General features: G+C 41.7%; 1 protein-coding gene across 8 annotated transcripts in view; it reads left to right on the top strand.

Annotated features, from left to right (window-relative positions):
• Positions 1 to 15,356, top strand: part of LOC309699552 (uncharacterized protein) — a 29,162-nt gene extending 13,806 nt beyond the window's left edge. Inside the window, exons 1-6 of one of the 8 annotated variants that reach the window (XR_014274376.1) lie at positions 2,396 to 5,716; positions 6,408 to 6,510; positions 6,788 to 6,968; positions 7,098 to 7,165; positions 7,278 to 14,801; positions 14,891 to 15,356. Coding sequence is in view for 1 of the 8 variants with exons in the window: in XM_082522654.1 (XP_082378780.1) it covers positions 5,669 to 5,716; positions 6,408 to 6,510; positions 6,788 to 6,968; positions 7,098 to 7,134 (369 nt within the window). In the remaining 7 variants the exon portion in view is untranslated. Of the gene's footprint in view, positions 1 to 2,395; positions 5,717 to 6,407; positions 7,205 to 7,277; positions 14,802 to 14,890 lie in introns of those variants that run through there. The other 7 variants (XR_014274371.1, XR_014274372.1, XR_014274374.1 and 4 more) reach the window with 7 other exon arrangements.
• The last annotated feature ends 6,412 nt before the right edge of the window (positions 15,357 to 21,768 follow it).

Here is a 21,768-nt window from a genome sequence, read left to right as displayed (position 1 = left end):
AAGTGGACCTTTTAAACAGCACATGGCGTCTACGCCGAGCGGTAAGCTGTCGTACCCTGTCTCCTGAGACTCTCACCCTCTTTTCACCCACAAGTATCAGCGGCGCTCCTAGGCGCACCATGCAACACAACTCAATGTTCCTCTGGTAATTCTAGCATATAGTCTGTATTCCCCACAATAATAATAGAAACCCGATCCGGCCCAAGTTCCATTTTCCCAAGAGGAATTAGCTTCTTGCAACCAAATCTGTGTGTGTGTATATGTGTGTGTATGCAGCATTTTGCATATCAGCATAAATACTTGTTAGCACCAGCGTGTGCATATGTATTCGTGCGTGCATCACTTTTAACTGAGTCAGCGTGTAGGTGTTCATCACTTTCCTGTTCTGGTGTCTTGGGTAAACCACAGTCTGAAGCGTGCCCTGGGGTCCTGCCCTCCTCCTTTTCAGTCTGTTTGCGACCACTGCTACTGCTGCTCACAGTGCTGTCCACCCTGGTTCTGACTCCAATTGGGGCAGTCCTTTCTTCAGTGTCCATGCTCGCCGCAGGTGAAACCTACATCATTGCTCCTTCTGTCTCTGCCACGCCCTTTTCCTGTGCTGCCCAATCCTCCGTGTTGGTCTGTCACCGCCCTGCACAGTGTTAATGCAAAGTTATGGAGGTCAGCATTCTGTTGCTAGACCTCACTTTTCATTGGAGCTTGATGGGCGTGTCGTCACAGCTCTGTCAGCTGAGGTCTTCTGGGGATCTCCTCCTGTCTAGTGAAGCGGGCCTTGGGTTTAGTGCCCTCTGTCTCTGCTGGGTGAGGCGCCCCTCCTGCAGCTCAGTTGGGATTTTCAGGTTGTTGTTGTGGGTCAAGCTGCTGCAGAGGTTAGTCAGGGTCACGTCGAAGAGGGTAGAGGGGAGAGCAGGAGTCCAGGTCAGCTTTGGCTTCCAGGGCTTGCAGAGCAGCCTGTAATGGGGCATAAGTAGAAGAACAGACAGGGGTGGACAAACAGGAAAATGATGCACTATCTGGTGTATTATACCGAGAGTGGAGAAGCGCCGGCCCAGGCTCTGTGTCAGCTCTCTCTCCCTCCCCTCTTTCCTCCTTCTCTCCTATCTCACTTTTAGGCGTTTCTTTAGGCAGTTCTTCTGAAGTTGCTTCCCCCCCCACTGCCTCTTCTATCCACATCGTCAGATACCTTTTTAAAAATATAATCATCTCATCTTTTCTCTAATCTAATTCAACTAATTTCCATATCAATTTATAACTCACTCATGTTGGTCAGTCAGCGGAAAACATCCCACATTTTTACTATCTTAACAACTAAATTATCTGATCATTGGTTGGTCATACCAGTCTCTTTTACAAAAGTCACATTGTTGTCCTGCAACCTGGAGAGTTATCTGTCAGCAGTAAACAAATCTAACATTTAATAACAAGTGTTCAGTTTCCCTGCTTTAGTATTGCTGAGAGATATTGACGTGTTCTTAAGTGTAAGGTGATCTTCATTGCATGTGTGTGCGTTAGTTGGCAGGTTAATAGTATGTGTTCAGTGGAACTACTCTCCCCTTGCTCGTTTTTTCCCCCCCAAAAAATGCATCTCCTTAAAAGGTGCCTTTCTTTTGTTCAATAACACTTTTGATCCGTCTATCCACATTTTAACACGTCTCTTTCATCACTCATTCTACTCACATCAGCTGAGTTCCTTTAGGCTGCCACACACACTCTTCACATCACTGCATTCCTCAGCATAATGATTCATAATGATTTTACTTAATGATACTATTTTTCCCCCTTTCTATTTTTCAGCATTTCTTTTACTTCCCTTTTTGCCTCTTCACCCTGTGTTTTAGGCACTTTTCCCCGTGCAGTCACGCAGACTTCCTCCCCTAACTTGTCTTCCACCCAGAGCCAATCTCCACTTCCTCTCTCGCCTTCATGGCCGACTGCCTTCTCCTCTCCAAGAATGTGACATGATGCCTGTCAAATTCTACTCGACACACACACAGCTGCGGAGATCAACCATGCCAATCTAATCTGCCTCTTTTTCTCAACGCAGCTGCTATTAAACAACACAAAATAATTCACTCGCCTGTGGGACGGGTCACAACATATCGGGCTCTTAAAATCCTTTTAATTTAAACAGTCACCGTAAGTTTTACACTGTTTGGCAAGCAGACATCAACCTGTGGTTATTAACAAACGACTCTTGCTCTGTGGTATTCTAGAATGGTTTGAGGGTTCTCAATTCTCAGGTTATAAACCTAGACCTGCAGACGCCGCTGGTCCGACACTACATCCAGATGCCAGGCCCCTGTTGCTGGTGCAGCCGAAGATAGCGTAGGCCCTGCCAGCTGTTCCCCGGCAGACCCCAAGCAGCTGGGGAAAGAGGGCGGCTGGGCGACGGTGTAGAGGAAGTGTAGTCTTAAACAGAAGCCCCAGGTACACCACCAACCCGTTCATGTGTCTAACCGTTTTTCCCCACTCGGCGACACACCCACTGGGGGTCAAACTCTGGTAATTGGTGATTCTGTTCTCAGACATGTGAAGCTAGAGACACCGGCAACCATAGTCAGTTGTCTTCCAGGGGCCAGAGCAGGCGACATTGAAGGAAATTTAAAACTGCTGACTAAAGGTAAACGTAAATACAGTAAAATCATAATTCACGTCGGCAGTAATGACACCCGGTTACGCCAATCGGAGGTCACTAAAATCAATATCGAATCGGTGTGTAACTTTGCACAACAATGTGGGACTCTGTAGCTTTCTCTGGTCCCCTCCCCAATCAGACCAGCAGTGACATGTTTAGCCGCATGTTCTCCTTAAATTGCTGGCTGTCTGAGTGGTGTCCCAGAAACGATGTGGGCTTCATAAAAAATTGGCAAACCTTCTGGAGGAAACCTGGTCTTGTTAGGAGAGACGGCATCCATCCCACTTTGGATGGAGCAGCTCTCATTTCTAGAAATATGGACAAATTTATTAAACCCCCCAAAATATGACTATCCAGAGTTGGGACCAGGAAGCAGAGTTGCAGTCTTACACGCCTCTCTGCAGCTTCTCTCCTCCTGCTACCCCCCAAAAACCCATCTCCATAGAGACTGTGTCAGCTCCCAAACAGACAAAAAACAAACTAAAAACCAGCAACAAACAACTTAAACATAAACAATCACAAAGAAAGAACAATACAGTATCCACATCTGAACCAAAGAGTAAAACAGTGAAATGTGGATTATTAAATATTAGGTCTCTCTCCTCCAAGTCTCTGTTAGTACATGACTTAATAATTGATCAACAAATTGATTTACTCTGCCTCACAGAAACCTGGTTGCAGCAGGATGATTATGTTAGTTTAAATGAATCAACACCCCCGAGTCATTCTAACTACCAGAAACCTCGAAGCACAGGCCGAGGGGGAGGTGTGGCAGCAATTTTTCACACCAGCCTATTAATCAACCAAAGACCCAGACAGACTTTTAATTCATTTGAAAGCCTGATGCTTCGCCTCGTCCACCCCAGCTGTGAAACTCAGAAACCAGTCTTACTTGTTATCATCTATCGTCCACCTGGGCCTTACACAGAGTTTCTGTCTGATTTCTCAGACTTTATATCTAATTTAGTTCTGAGCTCAGATAAAATAATTATTGTGGGTGATTTTAATATCCATGTAGATGCTAAAAATGACAGCCTCAACATGGCATTTAATCTGTTATTAGACTCAATTGGCTTCTCTCAAAATGTAAAAGAACCCACCCACCACTTTAATCACACTCTAGATCTTGTTTTAACATATGGCATAGAAACTGAACATTTAACGGTGTTTCCTGAAAACCCTCTCCTGTCTGATCATTTCCTGATAACATTCACATTTACAATAATTGATTACACAGCAGTGGAGAGTAGACTTTATCACAGTAGATGTCTTTCTGAAAGCGCTGTAACTAAGTTTAAGAATATAATCCACCCACTGTTATCATCTTGAATGCCCTGTACCAACACAGAGCAGAGCAGCTATCTGAACGCTGCTCCAACAGAGGTCGATTATCGTGTTAATAATTTTACCTCCTCACTACGTACGACTCTGGATACTGTAGCTCCTGTGAAAACTAAGGTCTCTAATCAGAAGTACCTGACTCCGTGGTATAATTCTCAAACACGTAGCCTAAAGCAGATGACTCGTTTGCTGCTTTATAAGAAAGCCCTCCGCAAAGCCAGAACATATTACTGATCGTCATTTTAATCTTAAATATGATCAACCTATCTCTAATAATCAGCTATGTACCACAGGCCTTCAAGCTGGCTGTAGTTAAACCTTTACTCAAAAAGTGTCACGGAGCGCTGTGCGGCAGGCAGGAGTAGGACCCAAAATGCAGGACTCACAGGCACGAGGGAATGAACTCAAAACTCAGCTTTATTTGCTGGCAGAACAAACATATAAACTAAACTAGACTGGGAAACCACAAACTAAGAACTCACAGAGAGACACACAGGGAGATCCACACAGCAAGAGGGACGACGTCACACTGAACAGAGGGAGACGCAGACAGAAATACACAGAGGGTTAACGAGGGAAGTGGGAACACACGGGGAACACGGGTGACACTGATAATCATAACGAGACAGGGCGGGGTGAACTGAACACTGACGGGAGAGGTGAAACAGGAAGTACAGGAGGAGAGAGAGCACGAGTAGAACACCAACGTAACAGGCAGGGGAGACATGGAATAAACACGAAAGGGGACGAGGGCTCATAAATACATAGAGGGCACACAGGGGGAAGAGAGAGCACGGGGAGAACTTAGACATAATGGGCAGGGGAAGCATGGAATAAAATACAAACATACAAGGAAACTAAGAACACTGGGCCAACATGGCCCAGGACCATGACAAAAAGCATCTCTAGACCCAGCAGTCTTAGCTAATTATAGGCCAATCTCCAACCTTCCTTTCATATCAAACATCCTTGAAAGAGTAGTTGTCAAACAGCTAACAGATCATCTGCAGAGGAATGGTTTATTTGAAGAGTTTCAGTCAGGTTTCAGAGCTCATCACAGCACAGAAACAGCTTTAGTGAAGGTTACAAATGATCTTCTTATGGCCTCTGACAGTGGACTCATCTCTGTGCTTGTCCTGCTAGACCTCAGTGCAGCGTTCGATACTGTCGACCATAATATCCTATTAGAGCGATTAGAACATGCTGTAGGTATTACAGGTACTGCACTGCAGTGGTTTGTATCATATCTATCTAATAGACTCCAGTTTGTGCATGTAAATGGAGAGTCCTCTTCACACACTGAGGTTAGTTATGGAGTTCCACAGGGTTCAGTGCTAGGACCAATTCTGTTTACACTATACATGCTTCCCTTAGGCAGCATCATTAGAAGACATAGCATAAATTATCACTGCTATGCAGATGACACCCAGCTCTATCTATCCACGAAGCCAGATAACACACACCAATTAGTTAACCAATTAACAATTAACTAATTGCATTAGTTAAATTGTCTTACATACCTAAAGACCTGGATGGCCGCTAACTTTCTGCTTCTTAATTCAGATCAAACTGAGGTTATTGTACTCGGCCCTGAAAATCTTAGAAATATGGTATTTCGAAAGTTTTAAGAGACATCGTTGACTGGAAAAGTTCTCCGCCAGTTTCTTCATCCCACAGGGATTCTGTTAGGCTATGCCCACTGTGGACCTGCATAATGCCAGCAAGGACAGGAATCCTAAAGTAAGCATCCAAATACTCTTCTTCCTTCTAAATTGGTGCAATCGAGGATGATTTTCTTGATAGGGTATGGCATGAAAAGGTCAAAAGAAGACTTGATGTGTTGTGCATGAGTAACTGCCAAGCGTGTAGGTCCTAGGGTCATCCAAATCACATTGGCAGCCATGAGGGGAGGGGGGGGGTTCATTTCTTGAGCAGGAAGACTATTCAGTTTTTGCCTTGTTTTGACATCCATACAGTGTTATTTGCAAGCTGCTGAGAGTCTGGCCCTATAGCTGGGTGCTCACAGGCTCATCCTGAGGCTCTCTGACTCTTCCAATATCAACTGTAACACAGTCTGAACAGAGAATCACTTTGCCATCTTGATCAGTTGTGGTATGGAACCACAATGACAGAGATATTTGTAGTTTCATGCCTCCAAGATTCGTTCCTGCAAGACAGAGGGTGAAATGTGCGGGAATGTGGGTGCAGACAGTGTTGGTTGCTCCAATTTTGCAGCAATGTTGTAACTAGGGATGGGTATTGTTTAGGTTTTATCCGATACCGGTGCCAAATCGGTACTTTTGAAACGGTGCCGGTGCTCAAATGGTGCTCAAACCGGTGCTTAAAGAATGGAGAACACAAAATTGGTCCAAAAACCTCTCATGCTCAGCTGTTTTTTGTAAAAAGATAACAATGTTAGCCTTTTCTGCAGCTATGGGGCATATATGGTATCACTCTTGGCTGGAAGCTGTCACGGCTCAACGGCACGAGGGAACAGGGATGGACACAGGCGCAGAAACCAACCCGGAAGCGAGGTGACAGAAAACAAATGATTTATTTCCGCCCACAGGTAAACAAAGGTGAAACACAAAGCGACGCCACCACACTAGTGGCGCGTAGGATTCGTCGGTGATAATGAGGGCGACCTAGACACCTCTAGGAGACGGCTGAACAGCGGGGACAGCGGGGAGGTAGAAACAGGACTAGGTAGGGGCCGGGGGCACTGGAACAAGAGGAGATCACGATCAGAGGGATCCAGCAGACAACCAATAATCCTCCGCAGTTGAATTGAATTGCCTTACTTGGTTTCAGATGGAGGGGACAGGTGGAGCGGAAAACCCGGAAGCGGTCGAGGCGTGGGGAGGCAGGCAGGTGAGCGGTGGGCCGGCAGGCCACGTTGTGTAAGCAGCTGGCGGCCCAGGTCCAGGAGGACGGGAGCGAGGGGAACAAGATCTCCACTCCGGGTGCTATCGCTGAGGACAAGAAAAGACAGGTCAGTCATCACACGGCGTTAAGACAAGGTTTAGGATGCTCCACTGAACTAACATGGGAATAGCAGATACTCAGGCGATGAGTGGTTGAGAGCGCAGGTCTGATATACCGCTGGCACGATTGCTCACAGGTGGTCAGCCAGGGAGGGGCAACCGGACTCCGCCTAAAGGAGGAGGAGCCGCTGTCTGAGACCTGCAGGTGCCCAACCAGACCATGACAGAAGCAGTGCTTAAACAATGGAAAAAACACAAACTTTGTCCAAAAACCTCTCATGTTTAACTGTTTTCCACTTTTTCTTTGGTCATTTTAGCCTTTTTGTCCAGGGTGAAGGGAGTATCTGCCATCAAACAGGAAGACAGCCGCATGTAGCTATGATGAGGTTTGCTAGTTCACCTTACATGCATTAATGTAATAACGTGGTTAGCCTACTCAACGTAAATTACACACGAACAACATTTAGCTACTCACGCAGAGAAGAACGGCTGCTGCTGCATCATCATCCGTCATCATTTCTGCTACACTGGCAGGGCTAGGGGCCAGGACTCTCCTCTTCGGGTTTTTGGGGGATGTTGCATAACAGGCAACCCACCCGCAGTAGATGCGCTCGGTGTGAGGTCTCGCAGCAAGCTATCAAATACGGCGCATTTCTGGGCTTTTAAAAAAAACGCTATGCGTCGCCAGGTGTTTCATCGGATTCTTGGTGTTACCTCCTTTGACAGTATCACAGTATCAGCTTAAAGCACTTGTTGCTGCTGAGTTTGCATATTTTGCTGTGAAGTACAGCCAGACTTTTGACCGCTTCGCCTTGGACATTTTTAATCTGTAGCTCTGCGCTAACAGAACGTACGTACCTGGGCCCGCCTACTATTCTCGGAAATGTAAAATGATTGGCTAGAAGTGTATCACAGCTCAGGAACAAAAAGCACCGAAATAAAGCACCGAAATGTGCGCTGCTTTTCGGTCTGGTTACTACCGTTTATGTCAGAACCGGTGCCACCGGTACCCATCCCTAGTTGTAACCTTGTGTGGGAACAGCACTGATGGGTCACACCTGGGTCAATTCACATGCTTTTCTCTCTCTCTCACACTCACACACACAGATCATTTTCACTAGCCACGGGTCCAGTGGACCTGAAGACCCTGTATGTGGTGCAAATGTGAAAGGGACGGGAGGTCAATGTGAATGTTTTCTGAGTTATGTTCCTCACTGAAAATGAGTCACAGCCAATTAATCTTAATTTGAGAAAATAATTATTTCTATAATTTTTCTTAAGCTAAAAACTGAAAACGGTTCATGTGGACCCAAAGCCCTTATAAGGGGTAAGTCAGACAGCTTTGAAGAGAAAACGCAGAGGAAGTAAAACTAGAAGAGAGACACAGTTCTTCTGACACGTCACAATGTGTGAAACTGTGAGTTATGTACAAATGAAAACAGCATTCAACAAGATCTGAAGTTCAGTTTCATGAATTTAAAACACTGAAATTAAACTGAGACATTATAATAACTTAAAAATATAAATGACAGAAACAGTTCATTAAAATACCCCCAGAAAGTTTCTATTTTTAATATTGTCTATAATATCACAGAGATAATAAGGGTTAACTCAGCAGTTGCAATATGTACATAATAACATGGCCTTGTTGTCATGTGTGGCTGTGTGGCAGGATGTAGGACCTGAACGCAAGACTCAAACATGGGAAGTTAACTGAAAACGGCAGCTTTATTCCTGGAAATAATTCTACACTTTTGCAGAAAACCAAACCGAAATAAAGGAACTAGAAATGAGAAACTCAAACCAAAAAACAAAGGAACTAAGAAACTAAGAAACTACATTGGGAAACAGAGTGCTAGCAAATTACTAGGAGCATGGAGGTAACACACAGCAAAGAGGGTGTACACTGAAAAAAAGAATATGTTGGATTTACTTAATTCAGTAGTGGCCAGTATTTGCAGACAGATGTTTTGCATGGGCAGTTATTCATAGGGCTGCTCAATTAATCGAATTTTAATCACGATGACGATCTGGGCTTTCAACTATCATTAAAAATGACTGAGCCGATTATTAGCCCCTCCCTCATGCTTTACTCTCGCACTGCTCCGTGTGGCAAATCCAGCGCACCTCTCTGCATTTCGAACAAGCGTCACAACAATTAAGAGCAGCGGTCCCTGACCCCCGGGCCTCGGACCGGTACTGGTCCGTGAGTCGTTTGGTACCGGGCCGCGAGAGTAGAGGCTCAGGTGTGAAATGTATGGTTTTCAGGGTTTTTATCGGTTTTCAGCGTTATTTTGTTATCGTTTTTATCGTTAACTCTGTTTTCCTGGGTCTTTTGACGTGTGTTATGAATAAATCTTCATTTTTTCGGTACCGGTACTGGTTTTATTTTGTTGCATTTATCCGCAACACCTTAAAGGCCGGTCCATGAAAATATTGTCGGGCATAAACCGGTCCGTGGCGCAAAAAAGGTTGGAGACCGCTGATTAAGAGGACCCGAGAGAAGCTCGGAAAGCTAAGCAGAAGTTATTTGGAGAGGAGAGTGACTGCTGTTGGTTGAAAAGAGAGGTAAAAAAAAACTTCAGTGGTGTTGCACACTATTTTATATTATTTTTTTAAAGTCATTATTCAATACATTGTTATTGTTAACCCTTTAAAGCCGGTCAGAGCAGCACGCTCTGTTTTGTGTAACTATTTTTAAATCCCTGTAGAACCAGAACCGTGTAAGCTAGCGCAATAATTTGTTTTGCATATGAAACCAGAGGAGTTGTACTTACATCTGATGCCATCAGCTCGTCCTTGGTCACGGTTTCCTTCCACATAAAGCTTTGCAAAAACTGCATAAAAAGCACTTGCAGGAACAAAAACATAATATTCCAGAAACACGCTTTGCCGATCCGATCAGCTGTTCCTAACACTTCCCACAGTGAAACAGACGTCAGCGCGAACGATCGCATGTCCGCCATTTCCTGCCCGAAACCGGAAGTGACGTCATTTTCGCAGAAAATGTAGTTTTTTACTTGTAGGCCGTAAAAGCCTTTCCTTGTCATGTTTGACTTTTCTGAATAGTTGCTGGGATGCTTAGAACTCGAATTGCACTGCTCGAAATAGTTTATTTTGATGCTGTTTTCTTTGCAAATTTGCATCATAGGATTGTTTTTTCGTTTTTCCTGCAGTATATAAAAATTGCTCCAAATCTCCAAAATAAAACTATGAAGACACTCAAAATAAATTTCCTGTTGTTGTAAACTATTGTTTGCAACTTTTTTGTATTTAAAGTTTTGAGGGATAAACCTCTTAAATTTCTCCAAGTAGAAATATATGTAAAAAAACCCAAAACGATTTTAAATTTTTTACTATGTTTACTATGGACTTAATGCATACATATTATTAAAATATGGGCTATAACAGTTGTATAGCAACTTGAAATGCTCCCACAAATGGCACTACAACATGTAAAAAAAAAATATAAGCTCTGGCGGACTTGGTTCTATAGTAGGTCTTAAAGGGTTAAATAAATATCGTCAAATAATCGAGATCTCAATTTGAATGAAAATAATCGTGATTATCATTTTTGCCATAATCGAGCAGCCCTAGTTATTCATATTCTATAAACCTGGGCATTTTCTGTTGATAAAATGTGATTGAAACATGTTTAGATGAAGTAAGTTGAGCTCTTGGAATATGTTAACCTTCAAAATTTTCTTTATTCCAACACTATTCAATAACCTTTAACTCAATACTACTTTTTCACTTAAATACTACATGTTATCTTCATATTACATAATGTTCAACAAAATCTAGAGTCTGGTTAGCATACATTTTCAATTGGTTTACTATAACTTCCACTCCATCCATCCTCTTATCATTTTCAGGGTTGGGGGGGGGAGGAGGGTGGGACCTATCACAGATGTGATAGGAATAGAGGCAGGGCTATCACATTTGCACTCACATTCACACATAGTTTAGAATCTTCAGTTAACCTAACCCTAATAACTACATGACTTCAAATGTGGAAGGACTCCTGAGTACCAAGAGAGAACCCAGGGGATTTGAACCCAGGACCTTTTTGCTGGAAGGAAACAACGTTAACTACGGCACCACCTTGCTGTCAACCCAGACTTACCAAAATTAGGAAAGCTACGATTACAAGGCTTGATGCAGAATTTTCATTACGTTTTTGTCCTTGACAGGTTGAACCAAATATAAACAGCAAACACATGTGGTGTGTGTATAGTTGTCTGCCTCTTATAATTCCAGTGATTTTCCTTTGGAAAATCCCGTGTGACCTTGTAAATTTCGTGAGTCCAGGCAACCAACCACTCTTGCAGGATTGTATAATGTCATCTCAATAAGAACAAATAACTAAATATGGGAGGCACAGGAGCAAACCCTAAGAACTCAAAATCACAAAACACTGAAGGACTTAGAGAGCTAGAAAATGCAAAAGACTAAACCATGAAAAAAAAACCAGACTAAAATCACAGAATAGAAAATAATCAAAACATAAACATTGAATACCCAGACTCAGGACCATGATATTTGTTAGACGCTGCCTTCTACAAACTGTAAGTACATCGAAGCAGCAGAGAGAAGAAGTGTTTGTGACACAGGAAATATGTCAGAGTGAACTATTTATTCATCTTTATTTTTACCAGCACAGAAACTAACAGGGCAGCGTGGTGCTGCAGTGGTGAGCACCATCACTTCTCAGAAAGAGAGTTCCTGCTTTGGGTGGAGTCTTTCTGTGTGGAGGCTCATGGTCCTGGTCCGTGAGCCAGCGTTTGTGTTTGACGTCTGATTCTGGTTCATTTCATGTTCTGAGGTGAAGTTTTGGTCATGATTGTTGTGTCTCTGTTTGTGTCCCAGGTCTTAGTTTGTTATCTAGCCTCAGGTTTTCTGTTATCATCCCCCCTCTGTGTCCCCGCCCTCTTCCTGTGTTAGTATCTCTCTGTGAAGTCATTCTTGTCTCCATGTTGATTGGCCTGTTCCCCAGTCGTGTCTCTGTTTCTCTCACTAGTTCTCTCTTGTCTCTTGTCCTGTGTGCATCTTGTTCGGTTTTGCTTCCCAGTCTCATTAGTTAGATTATGTTCAGCTGTGTTCGCATCTATGGCCTTTTGCCTCGTTCGCCCTAGTGTATGTTTATTGTCTGCATTTTTCCTTGTGTTCTTTGTTGTGTTGCGGAGTAACGGAGTACATGTACCAGTGTTGCATATTTAAAATACAAAATATGAGTAACTGTATTCCGTTACAGTTTCCCTTGAAGAAAGTGATATTCAGAGTACAGTTGCTTTGTTGAAATAAATGGATAACATGGCGGCCTTTTCCTGTTTCATATGTTATGCTATGCCCTCTCTATTTTTTGGTAATTCCACGCCGGTGTAAACCCAAACAAAAGACGTATTAGCAGGCTCTAATCCCTGGGTCTCAATCTTGCGGCCCGCATAATGAAGTGATGAAATATTTGTAACAATTATTATTAAAAAATGATTTAATATGAAGGCATAGCTCTAAAGAATGCAGCCTCATGGGCAGTGTACTCCGTGCTGCAGGGAGAATGGACTGCCATTAGTGGTGTGCGATACTACATATTTTGGTATCGATCCAATACCAAGTAAATATGGGCCAGTATTGCTGATATCGAAAATAAGGTGGATGCTCTTTGAATTGCTAAATCTCAATAAATTTTCATGACCTCAAGTGTTTTTTGTGATGTTGCGTTTTTATTATTATTAAATAGTTAAAACCCAGGACTGTGCTCTGCTTGTGTTGTTGTTTTTGGTGGTAAAGTGTACGGCTGGCAGTGGGAGAACTGCAGACATTGAATGTAGTGTTACAGCAACCGTGTGATTATTGTAAGGGTGGGACCTCCCAAGCTGGAGACAGAGGTCGAGGTGTGTGGGGGTCCTACCACGCCCGAGGGTGGCATGCTGAGGTGAGGGCTCGGGGAACCACCTCGTCACCAGCGCCGCTTGATGCGTGCGTGATCGCCAGAGTGGACACTTCCCTGGGTCGGAGCATGGGGCGCCGATCGTTCGGGTCACTTCTCTCGCCTGTTTGCGGAGTGGAGAGTAGGTTTGGTCGGGGCTCACAGCCTTGGTGGTTTATATTTACCAATTTTTATTTATTTATTTCCTTTTTTCTTTTCTTTTAGAAAGATCTTACATAAAAAGTGTGCAAAAAACAGTAAAAAATTAAAACAAACAAGTACTGTTGAGAAACTATAATACAGAAATTACAATTAAAATTCTCAACAACAAAAATAACAACTGGTGAAAATATAAATAATATGTAAACAACTTAACAACCCCCAAAGCGTCTTAAGTCACGTCACGTCACGGCGCAACATCTAAACACAAGAGGGGGGAGGGGGAGCAAAGTGTGCCTGCTGTGCGCTGACACAGGAGCAGCGAGTCCAGTGACCCGGCTGTTTCGTCTTTGCTGGAACCGCAGCATAGAAAACAAGAGCGGAACTTTACCCTCCTGTTATGTTGGTGTCCAGGAACACCAATTATGTTCCTGGGTCAATTTGACCCGGGACATGTTTACTCGTCTAAAAGTGTCAGAAACACTGGCATTGATTATTTCACAATTTTCTTGTATAATTTTAATTTTTTTTCGTTTTCTGTAGTTATGCAGATGGGGATAGGTTAATTGGATAATCCAAATTGCCATTAGGTGTGAATGTGAGAGTGAATGTGAGTGCGAATGGTTGTCTGTCTCTGTGTGTTGGCCCTGCGACAAACTGCCGACCTGTCCAGGGTGTACCCCGCCTCTCGCCCTACGACAGCTGGGATAGGCTCCAGCTCCCCCTGCGACCCTGAAAAGGATAAGCGGAAGTGAATGGATGGATGGATGGATGGAAGATAATTAATTAACATGCATGACTGAATAACTGAGCTGCTGGAATACACGGGCTGAGAGATCAGACTGGGAATTTGAGCTTGTGATGTGGAGTAGCTGAGAGAGGCAAGTATAAACTGATTTGAAATATACTGTGCCTGGATTTATTGTTAACTGGAGAAAATTCCAGGCACACTTAGATGACTGTTAAATAGCGAGAGAAAAAAGAATGACAGCCAGAGACAACTGAAATTGGATTTTACCCTGGCAATACTCTTCTGCAAACATTAAAGACACATGGAAGCCCAGGGATGGATGAATTTGTTTGCGCTGCTGTACGTGGCATGAATGCTGATTGGCCTGGAGAAGGCCAGGAAAAGGTCATTGGACTAGACCAGTGATAACACAAACAGCTTGACAGTGTGGGAAAGTGGAAGTGATAAAGCTTAGATTTAGTCAGCAGCGCCTGGCAGTGGACAGATGTGAGGCCATAGATCTTCCTTACTGAACTTGTGCATAAGTTTCATTTTGATGTTAATTTACGAGCTAAAAAATGATCGTATACTTTAAAAACAACTTGGTAACTTTAGTCACATGAAATCTTAAACAGTTTAACAGTTTGTTTTCTATCAGGAAATAGAAAAACGTATTACTGACAAAGAGACATTTCCTGCTTTGTGCACATGAGGTGCACATGTGTGAGCATGACGTATGTGTGTTTTTTTTTCACCACAAGCTCACCTTTTGTTAAACAAAGAAAATGCATTTATTCCTGTTTCATGCAAATGTTTTCACATGTTTCTGAGGGGCTTTGCAAATATAAATACCATGAAATGTTCCATTTGTGTGTTCAAGCACACTCGAGGTTTTTATGCAATCAAATGAAAGTGTTGGTCTGTGGTCCTTTGCATGATGTCACTTCCTCAGAGTTTCTTCCTGTCTGAAAGCAGACAGAAGGCTGGACAAGAACAGTACAGCATAGCACCATATATACAAGGGTTAGTACTGCAGAACTGTTAAAGTATAGTTTAAACTCTGTAAGTGCAGCTTCTGCTCAGCTGTCTCAGTCCTCTCACGATGTCCTCAGATATTTATGCTGAACCAGATCTATCAAAGAAGGTGAGATACAGCAGAAAGGAGGACGGAGTAGAGTGGGAGCAGAGGGAGGTGGATACCTACGAGAGTACAGATGAGATCAGAGATAGTTATGATCATTTTCAGTCGCAGGAAGGAGGTAAGTCAATTATACAAATAAATGTACTTCCAGTTTGTTACAGTCAGCTTTTAATGCCAAATAACTGCAGCTCATCAAACATCTGTTTCTCCATGTGCTGTATGAACCTTTGTAGTTTACGTTTTTTTCCCACGTTGGTTTGTAGAGCTCTGTGAACAGCAAATTGATTCAGGCACTTTAGTTACAGCGCAGATGTTATAGTTCCTTGTTTTTTGGCAACCGACCCTTTTATGAAGCTAAGTTGATACAACCACAACCACAGGTCTATTAAACACAGAGTGACAGGAAATAAGCACAGACCAACATCCACACTGCTTTCTAACAGGACCACAGACTCTGAATCCTCCTTCAGTCCTGAAGGGCTCTTTCAGATGTGCTACACTGGGTCTAAGAGTGCTGTGCCTCCTGATGTTAGCTGGGATCATCATCCTGTCCATATGCTGTAAGATAAGATACAACCTCTGAACTTCTCCTGCAAATGAATGTATGACTGATACTGAATCCCAGCAGCCAACAAACATGCAGCTTCACAACCAGAACGTGTCCTTCTGCCACAGCAAATACAGGAAGTACCTGATCACATGGAAACACCTTTGATATGAGGAAGTGTTGAAGCCTCAGAGCAGCTTTGACTGAATGTAAAAAGACATATTTTCAGTGAGAACAGGCACATGTCACATGAGTCAGAATCTATTCTTTCAAAGCATGTAGGGCTTTGGAGTTGACGTCACGCCGCAATGCATTGTGGGAGCGCGGCACCATTTTCGGGGTCTACGAATCAAAACAAACACACTGTTGGAACGACGATTACAAGATGCTTAAAAGCAGCTCAAAAGAGAACGGACTGTATAGAGACCGATTGCGTCCAGAGGCGAAGCAGCTGTACTTGCAGAAAATAGCGTGCATTGGAAATGTGGACCCGTATGAAATACGGCCGTGGAGTAGAAACCCTGGAGACCAACCGCTACTGACGTAGCCTGACATAGTTCATACCTTATCTGTGGAGTCAGCGCGTACAAGTCGTCATTCAAACAAAGGTAAGTCAGCTCGAGTACTGCGAGTGAAATGCGTTTGATTTTCCTGCAAACATTCACATTAGTGCAGCATAAATTCATTCATGAGGGGAAATTACAGTGAGAACATGTGGAGGCTGTTAGAGGGATAACATAGTGAGTTCAGTGCATTGATGAGACATTGTCCTGAAGGATTTAGTTATTCTTTATGGTTAAAGAAATTGCAATGATTTATTCATATTTATTATAAATAATCCTAATTATACATCTTGCTTCCATATTTGTATCTTGTGTCACTAAAATACATTTTATTTTAGTTTTATACATTGATCAATGACCTGCAGAATCTCATATCATATTAAGTGATTCATAACTGTCATTTTATGCTTTCTCCATCTCTAAAGTGATGACATCCTTGCATTACATACTTTAGGTTCATTTTCTGCAGGCAGGTTTCTGACAGAACAGGCAGATTTACACTATAACCTGCAGCGATGGACACATAAAGAAATGAAAAATGACATGTATGTGCTAACTTTCTAAACACTTTGTTACATTTATGATAAAGTAGATTAAACACATTTGTGTCGGCCTTGGCTCATAGTTCTTGTCTTTAAATGAACTTTGTCTGTGTGTGTTTCAGGTCCTGCACTCTCAAAGACTGAATGAACCAGCATTGCAGCCATGGGTCACTGTGAGCATCACAGGGAAGGTTGAAGTCGCCCACTGCACCTGTAAGGCCGGAGTCACGGAGACCTGCACCCACGTCACTGCTCTTCTGTTTAAAGTAGAAGCAACAGTGTTGATCTGTGGCACAAGGACTGTTACAGATGAACCTGCATACTGGGTTTTGCTGGGTAATATGACCAAGATACAGCCAGAGGTTGGCCATAAGATAGACTTCTCCTCTTCAGCTGCCCAAAAAAGGCTCTTGATCAAAACATAAACAGACCATCTGTAGTGACGGGGAAAAGGAGCCTCAAAACAGAAAAACCCCACCTGCTACTGTGGAGGAGTCGTCACTGCTATAATGCCATAATGTTTTATCTAGGGGTCTAGATTTATGCCTGTAGTGCACTGCCGTGTAAATAATTTGCATTTACTGAATATGTACTGACTGAGTCCCGCTGTTCAAAAGTTGAATAAAGAAACAAACTAATTTTTGCCTCTTTTTTTTTTTAAAATTAAAACCACTTTATAGAACATCACATTACATGTAGAATCCATGTCATTTACAGTTTACAAATGACAAAATGTTTACACAAAATCATGACAGTGTTTACATGATATCACCCACTACTAACATTACTTTATTTACTGTATCTTTTGAAAAAATACAGCTATTTATACAGCAAAAGACTTAAGAATATTTAACAGGAGCAGGTTTCATTTTTCCCTGGTTTTATTATCACACTGTTCACCAAACGCAGCAAACCTTCACCATCTTATCCTGAAGGGTCACCTCTTCACCCTCACATGGAAGAAGTACACTGCAAAAACTCAAAATCTTACCAAGTATATTTGTCTTATTTCTAGTCAAAATTATCTCATTACACTTAAAATAAGACACAATCAGCTACAGGGCAACATTTCAGTAAGCTAAAGGAACTTGTTTCAAGACAGTGAATCTTGAAACTAGAGAAAAACTAGAGATTTTTCACTTGTTCCACTGGCAGATTTTTTCACTTATTTTAAGCTAAAATATCTTGTATTAAGTGAAAAAATCTGCCAGTGGAACAAGTGAAAAATCTCTAGTTTTTCTCTAGTTTCAAGATTCACTGTCTTGAAACAAGTTCCTTTAGCTTACTGAAATGTTGCCCTGTAGCTGATTGTGTCTTATTTTAAGTGTAATGAGATAATTTTGACTAGAAATAAGACAAATATACTTGGTAAGATTTTGAGTTTTTGCAGTGTAATCTGATTGGCATGGTGGTATGTTTGAAGCAGGTTCCTTGTGTAGCGCTGGAACTCAGTCACGATGTTTCATCCATTTCATTGGCTGGTTTGCTGCAATAATGCCAAATAATTAGCAACTCTATAAATAGAAGGTAGTTCTGCAAAATCACTCAGTAGGATGTTTGTTCTAATTTGCTATGACCTCAGAGCGCATCAAAAATAAAACTAATAGGCTATAAAGAGTGATATGACCATATTTAGAACTTATTCTCTTATTAGAGCTTATTCTCTTGCCGGTTGTGCGATTGAACATTGCAGCGGACCACACAGCAAGAACGAACTGTTGTGTGTGACTACTTTTTCGCTTGCGCTTTGTTTAGACCCCCAAAATGGCGGATCGGGACAAAATCCTTTCCACGCCCACCCCCGTGACATCACGTTCCAAAGCCCTACATAACATCTCTGACTACAGGTGTAGAAATGCTGTTTGACTCTTCACCTTCTTCCTCCACACTGAAGCACAATTATTCTGAATCTTGTCAGTGGTTTTTGTTCACAGTTGATACGTATTTAGCTCATCAGATTTCCTGTAGTTCTAACACCTCCACCCACAGGACATGTTAAAGAGCAATGGCTGCAAGTTTCTGACTCTTATTGATATTTGACAAAGCAGAGGAAGAAGATTATTTCTGTTCAACGTTTCACTCATTTTATTTTATTTTATTTTATTTTGGTTTCACTGAAATATTTCAGATGCTTTGAACAAGAGTGAATTCAACAAACTTCACTTCAAACACAACAAACTGAACCACAGTTACAACGAGCTACAGACTGAACATCAAGGTAAGAAAGTATTTAAAATTAACAAGAAAATACTAATGTCAGATAAAATTTATATTTACATTTTTTAACATGTTTTTTTTCTACAGAGACAAAACGACTCAACAGTCAGTTACAGGAAGAAGTGAAGAAGCTGAAGGAGAAGATAGAAGGTAATAAAGTTTGAATAACTGATAGAAAACATCAGTGTTACACAGTGATAACCTGATTGTGTCTTTGTTTTGAATCCTAAATGTTTGATGCTGTGTAACAGTTTCTCTGTATAAATGTAAGTTTCAGTTCATTATGAATAAGAGAGAAAACCTGAGTTTAAATGAAGCATTTACAGGGAAAATGACAGGAACCAAAGATTCATGTGATACAACAGGACACAAAGTCTGACTTTAAAACATGTGTTTGACTTTAAGGGAAGTGTCCTGATCGATGGAGGAGATTTGGAAGCAGCTGTTACTTTAAATCCACTGAGTGGAAAACTTGGTCTGAGAGCAGGAGAGCCTGTCAGGATAAAGGAGCTGATCTGGTGATGATAAACAGCAAAGAGGAACAGGTGGGTGTGTTTGTTCATGTCTGTGTGATCTTTGATGGAGCTGACAGTCATCTGTTACTTGTGTCTTTGACCTGCTGTCAGTCTGTGACCTGCTTCCTGTCTCCACTCTGATGGATTTCTTGGATTCTCCTTTTTTGTTGCAGACACATTCAAACGTAAAGTTTTTACACATTTGACAAACATTTAATTTACACAGAAATGTTATAAAATGAGAGAAATCCTCATAATCCAGATTATTTTTCTGATTCAATCCAACTGAATCAAATGATTTGTTAACACTGATTCCACTGCAACACTGACTGAGCTACAGGAGGAGCTGATATTCATTGATTCTTTGGCTCTTTCTGATTTCTGCACAATGGAAGAAAAGTTTCATCACAGTTATTCTTCCTTCAGACATGTTCACAAGATGATGTCACTACAACAGAAGTGCTGAATTATGACTGGAGACAATATTTGTGTCTCTTCTCAAACAGGAATTTGTCAATGAACCGAACATGAGAGGACGCTCTTGGATTGGTCTGAGAGCCAAACAGACATCAGGAGGATATGAATGGGAATGGGTGGACGGATCAGCGCTGACAGAAACGTGAGACATTAGTTTGTTTCTATTCCAGAGTTATTATTTAGAAGTGAAACACTGATGTTTTGGAAGATAGATCAGCAATACATGAGTTGAGCTATTTTCCAACAGCCCCACAAACTGAATGTAAAGAAAAGCAGAAATCCTCCTTTGAATGAACAGCTGTGCTTGAACTCTCTTCATCTGCAGTCTGTGATGACGTTCAGTTACAACAAGTCAGTTTGAAGGAATCAGGATTGAAACATGTTCAAAGCAGCGACCGACACATTTCACTTTGTTCAATTTGTCTTCATGTTTTTGTGCTGTAATGTTTCTTTTCTCACAGAACAAAAAGTGTTTCAGAGAATTCCTGTCTCTTCTTCTTTGGTGTTTGTAAAACTTCAGAACATATGAAGGAAGAAGCTTCAGTAAATATGACCTGATAGACACACATTTCAAAGTGATGTCTGTAAACAGCTGACAAACAGTTTCAAACAGCAGAAAGTCAGCTCTGACTTCTTTTTATTCTCCATTTTTACAGCAGGAAGATTTCATATTCATCAAAGCTTGAAAGCTGTTTTAGTGTGCATGATGATTCTCAGAGAAAAGTCTAAAGGAGGGAAAGTGGGCGAGAAACCTGGGAAAGAAATACAGCAAATATTGGAAATATTCCAAAAGAGACGCATATTTATATGAATGTGACAATAGTTATGAGTTTAGTCCAGTTTCATATCAGATTTGATCTCTCTGACAGGTTCTGGGCAGAAGGATGGTCAGATCCTTATTCTGGATACCGTGGAGTCTGCTGTGACAATAATAGGAAATGGACGGGGTCATATGATCATGAATCAAAGACCTTCATCTGTGAGAAATGAGTTTGGTGCTTTGATGTAAATGTTTGAATAATCCAACCAAAGACACCTCACTATGAAATGTCCTGCATGAGCCTCAGACTCAGCTTACAGTCTTTACTTGTTCATTCTGCATCATATATTGATTACATATATTGTCCCTCTGTGCTCTGTGCTGTACAGTAAGGTTGGAAGTCATCCACACAAAACCTTGAAGTACTTCATTACTCTGTAGTTCCAGCAAATTGTTCTAATAAAAGTCAAAGTGCAGCTTGTCTTTACTTTGCTTTACTTGGTTTATTCATCAGTCTGTTGGTCCTAAAACTTCAGTAAATGTCTTCTTCAGTTTCTCTCAAACGGCTGAAAGTAGCTGCTTCTTTTTATAGTTACAAATTAGGAACTTTAAAACAGATTGAAATGCAGAAAAAGCATGTTCGGCAAATTTCAATTGTGTGAATTAGTGAAGAATATTGATTTCTGATGCAATAGTAAAGTAATCATGTTGAAATCTGGGCCTACACCCTCATGTAATACCACTTTGAACCACAAGATGGTACAGTAAGGCAGCATCTAGTCTGAACTGAGCTCAAATTTGTACTGTTGCTTTTGCACTACAGCAAACTCTGGTTGTGTGCTGCCCGAACAGTTTTATGTAATATTGGCATGAAATATTAATACTGACAGGAATGGAAGCAATGTCAGATTTAAAAAGCCTGAACTCTTAAATGTACCCCTACATTTAAAATAGATAAATAATACAATAAAAATGGCAATTAACATAAATTGTATTTTGTTGAGTCAAGTCTGTGTCTTAGATCAGTGGTTCTCAAACTTTTCACAATAAATACCCCCTCGTAAAATATGGCTCTTGAAGTACCACCCTTATGACCGACATTAAAGTACAGTAGTGTAGGTCTATTTAACACCATATACTGCTTACACCAGACAATTGTATTTCTCATAAGAGTGTTATTTATTTTAACTGTGATAAACAGGATGTGACAACTCATAATGATAACAAC

This window comes from Aulonocara stuartgranti (assembly GCF_965226115.1).
Source record: "Aulonocara stuartgranti genome assembly, chromosome: 22".
Classification (NCBI taxonomy): domain Eukaryota; kingdom Metazoa; phylum Chordata; class Actinopteri; order Cichliformes; family Cichlidae; genus Aulonocara; species Aulonocara stuartgranti.
Note: the sequence above shows the minus strand (reverse complement) of the source record. Positions and strands in the feature narration are given on the sequence as shown.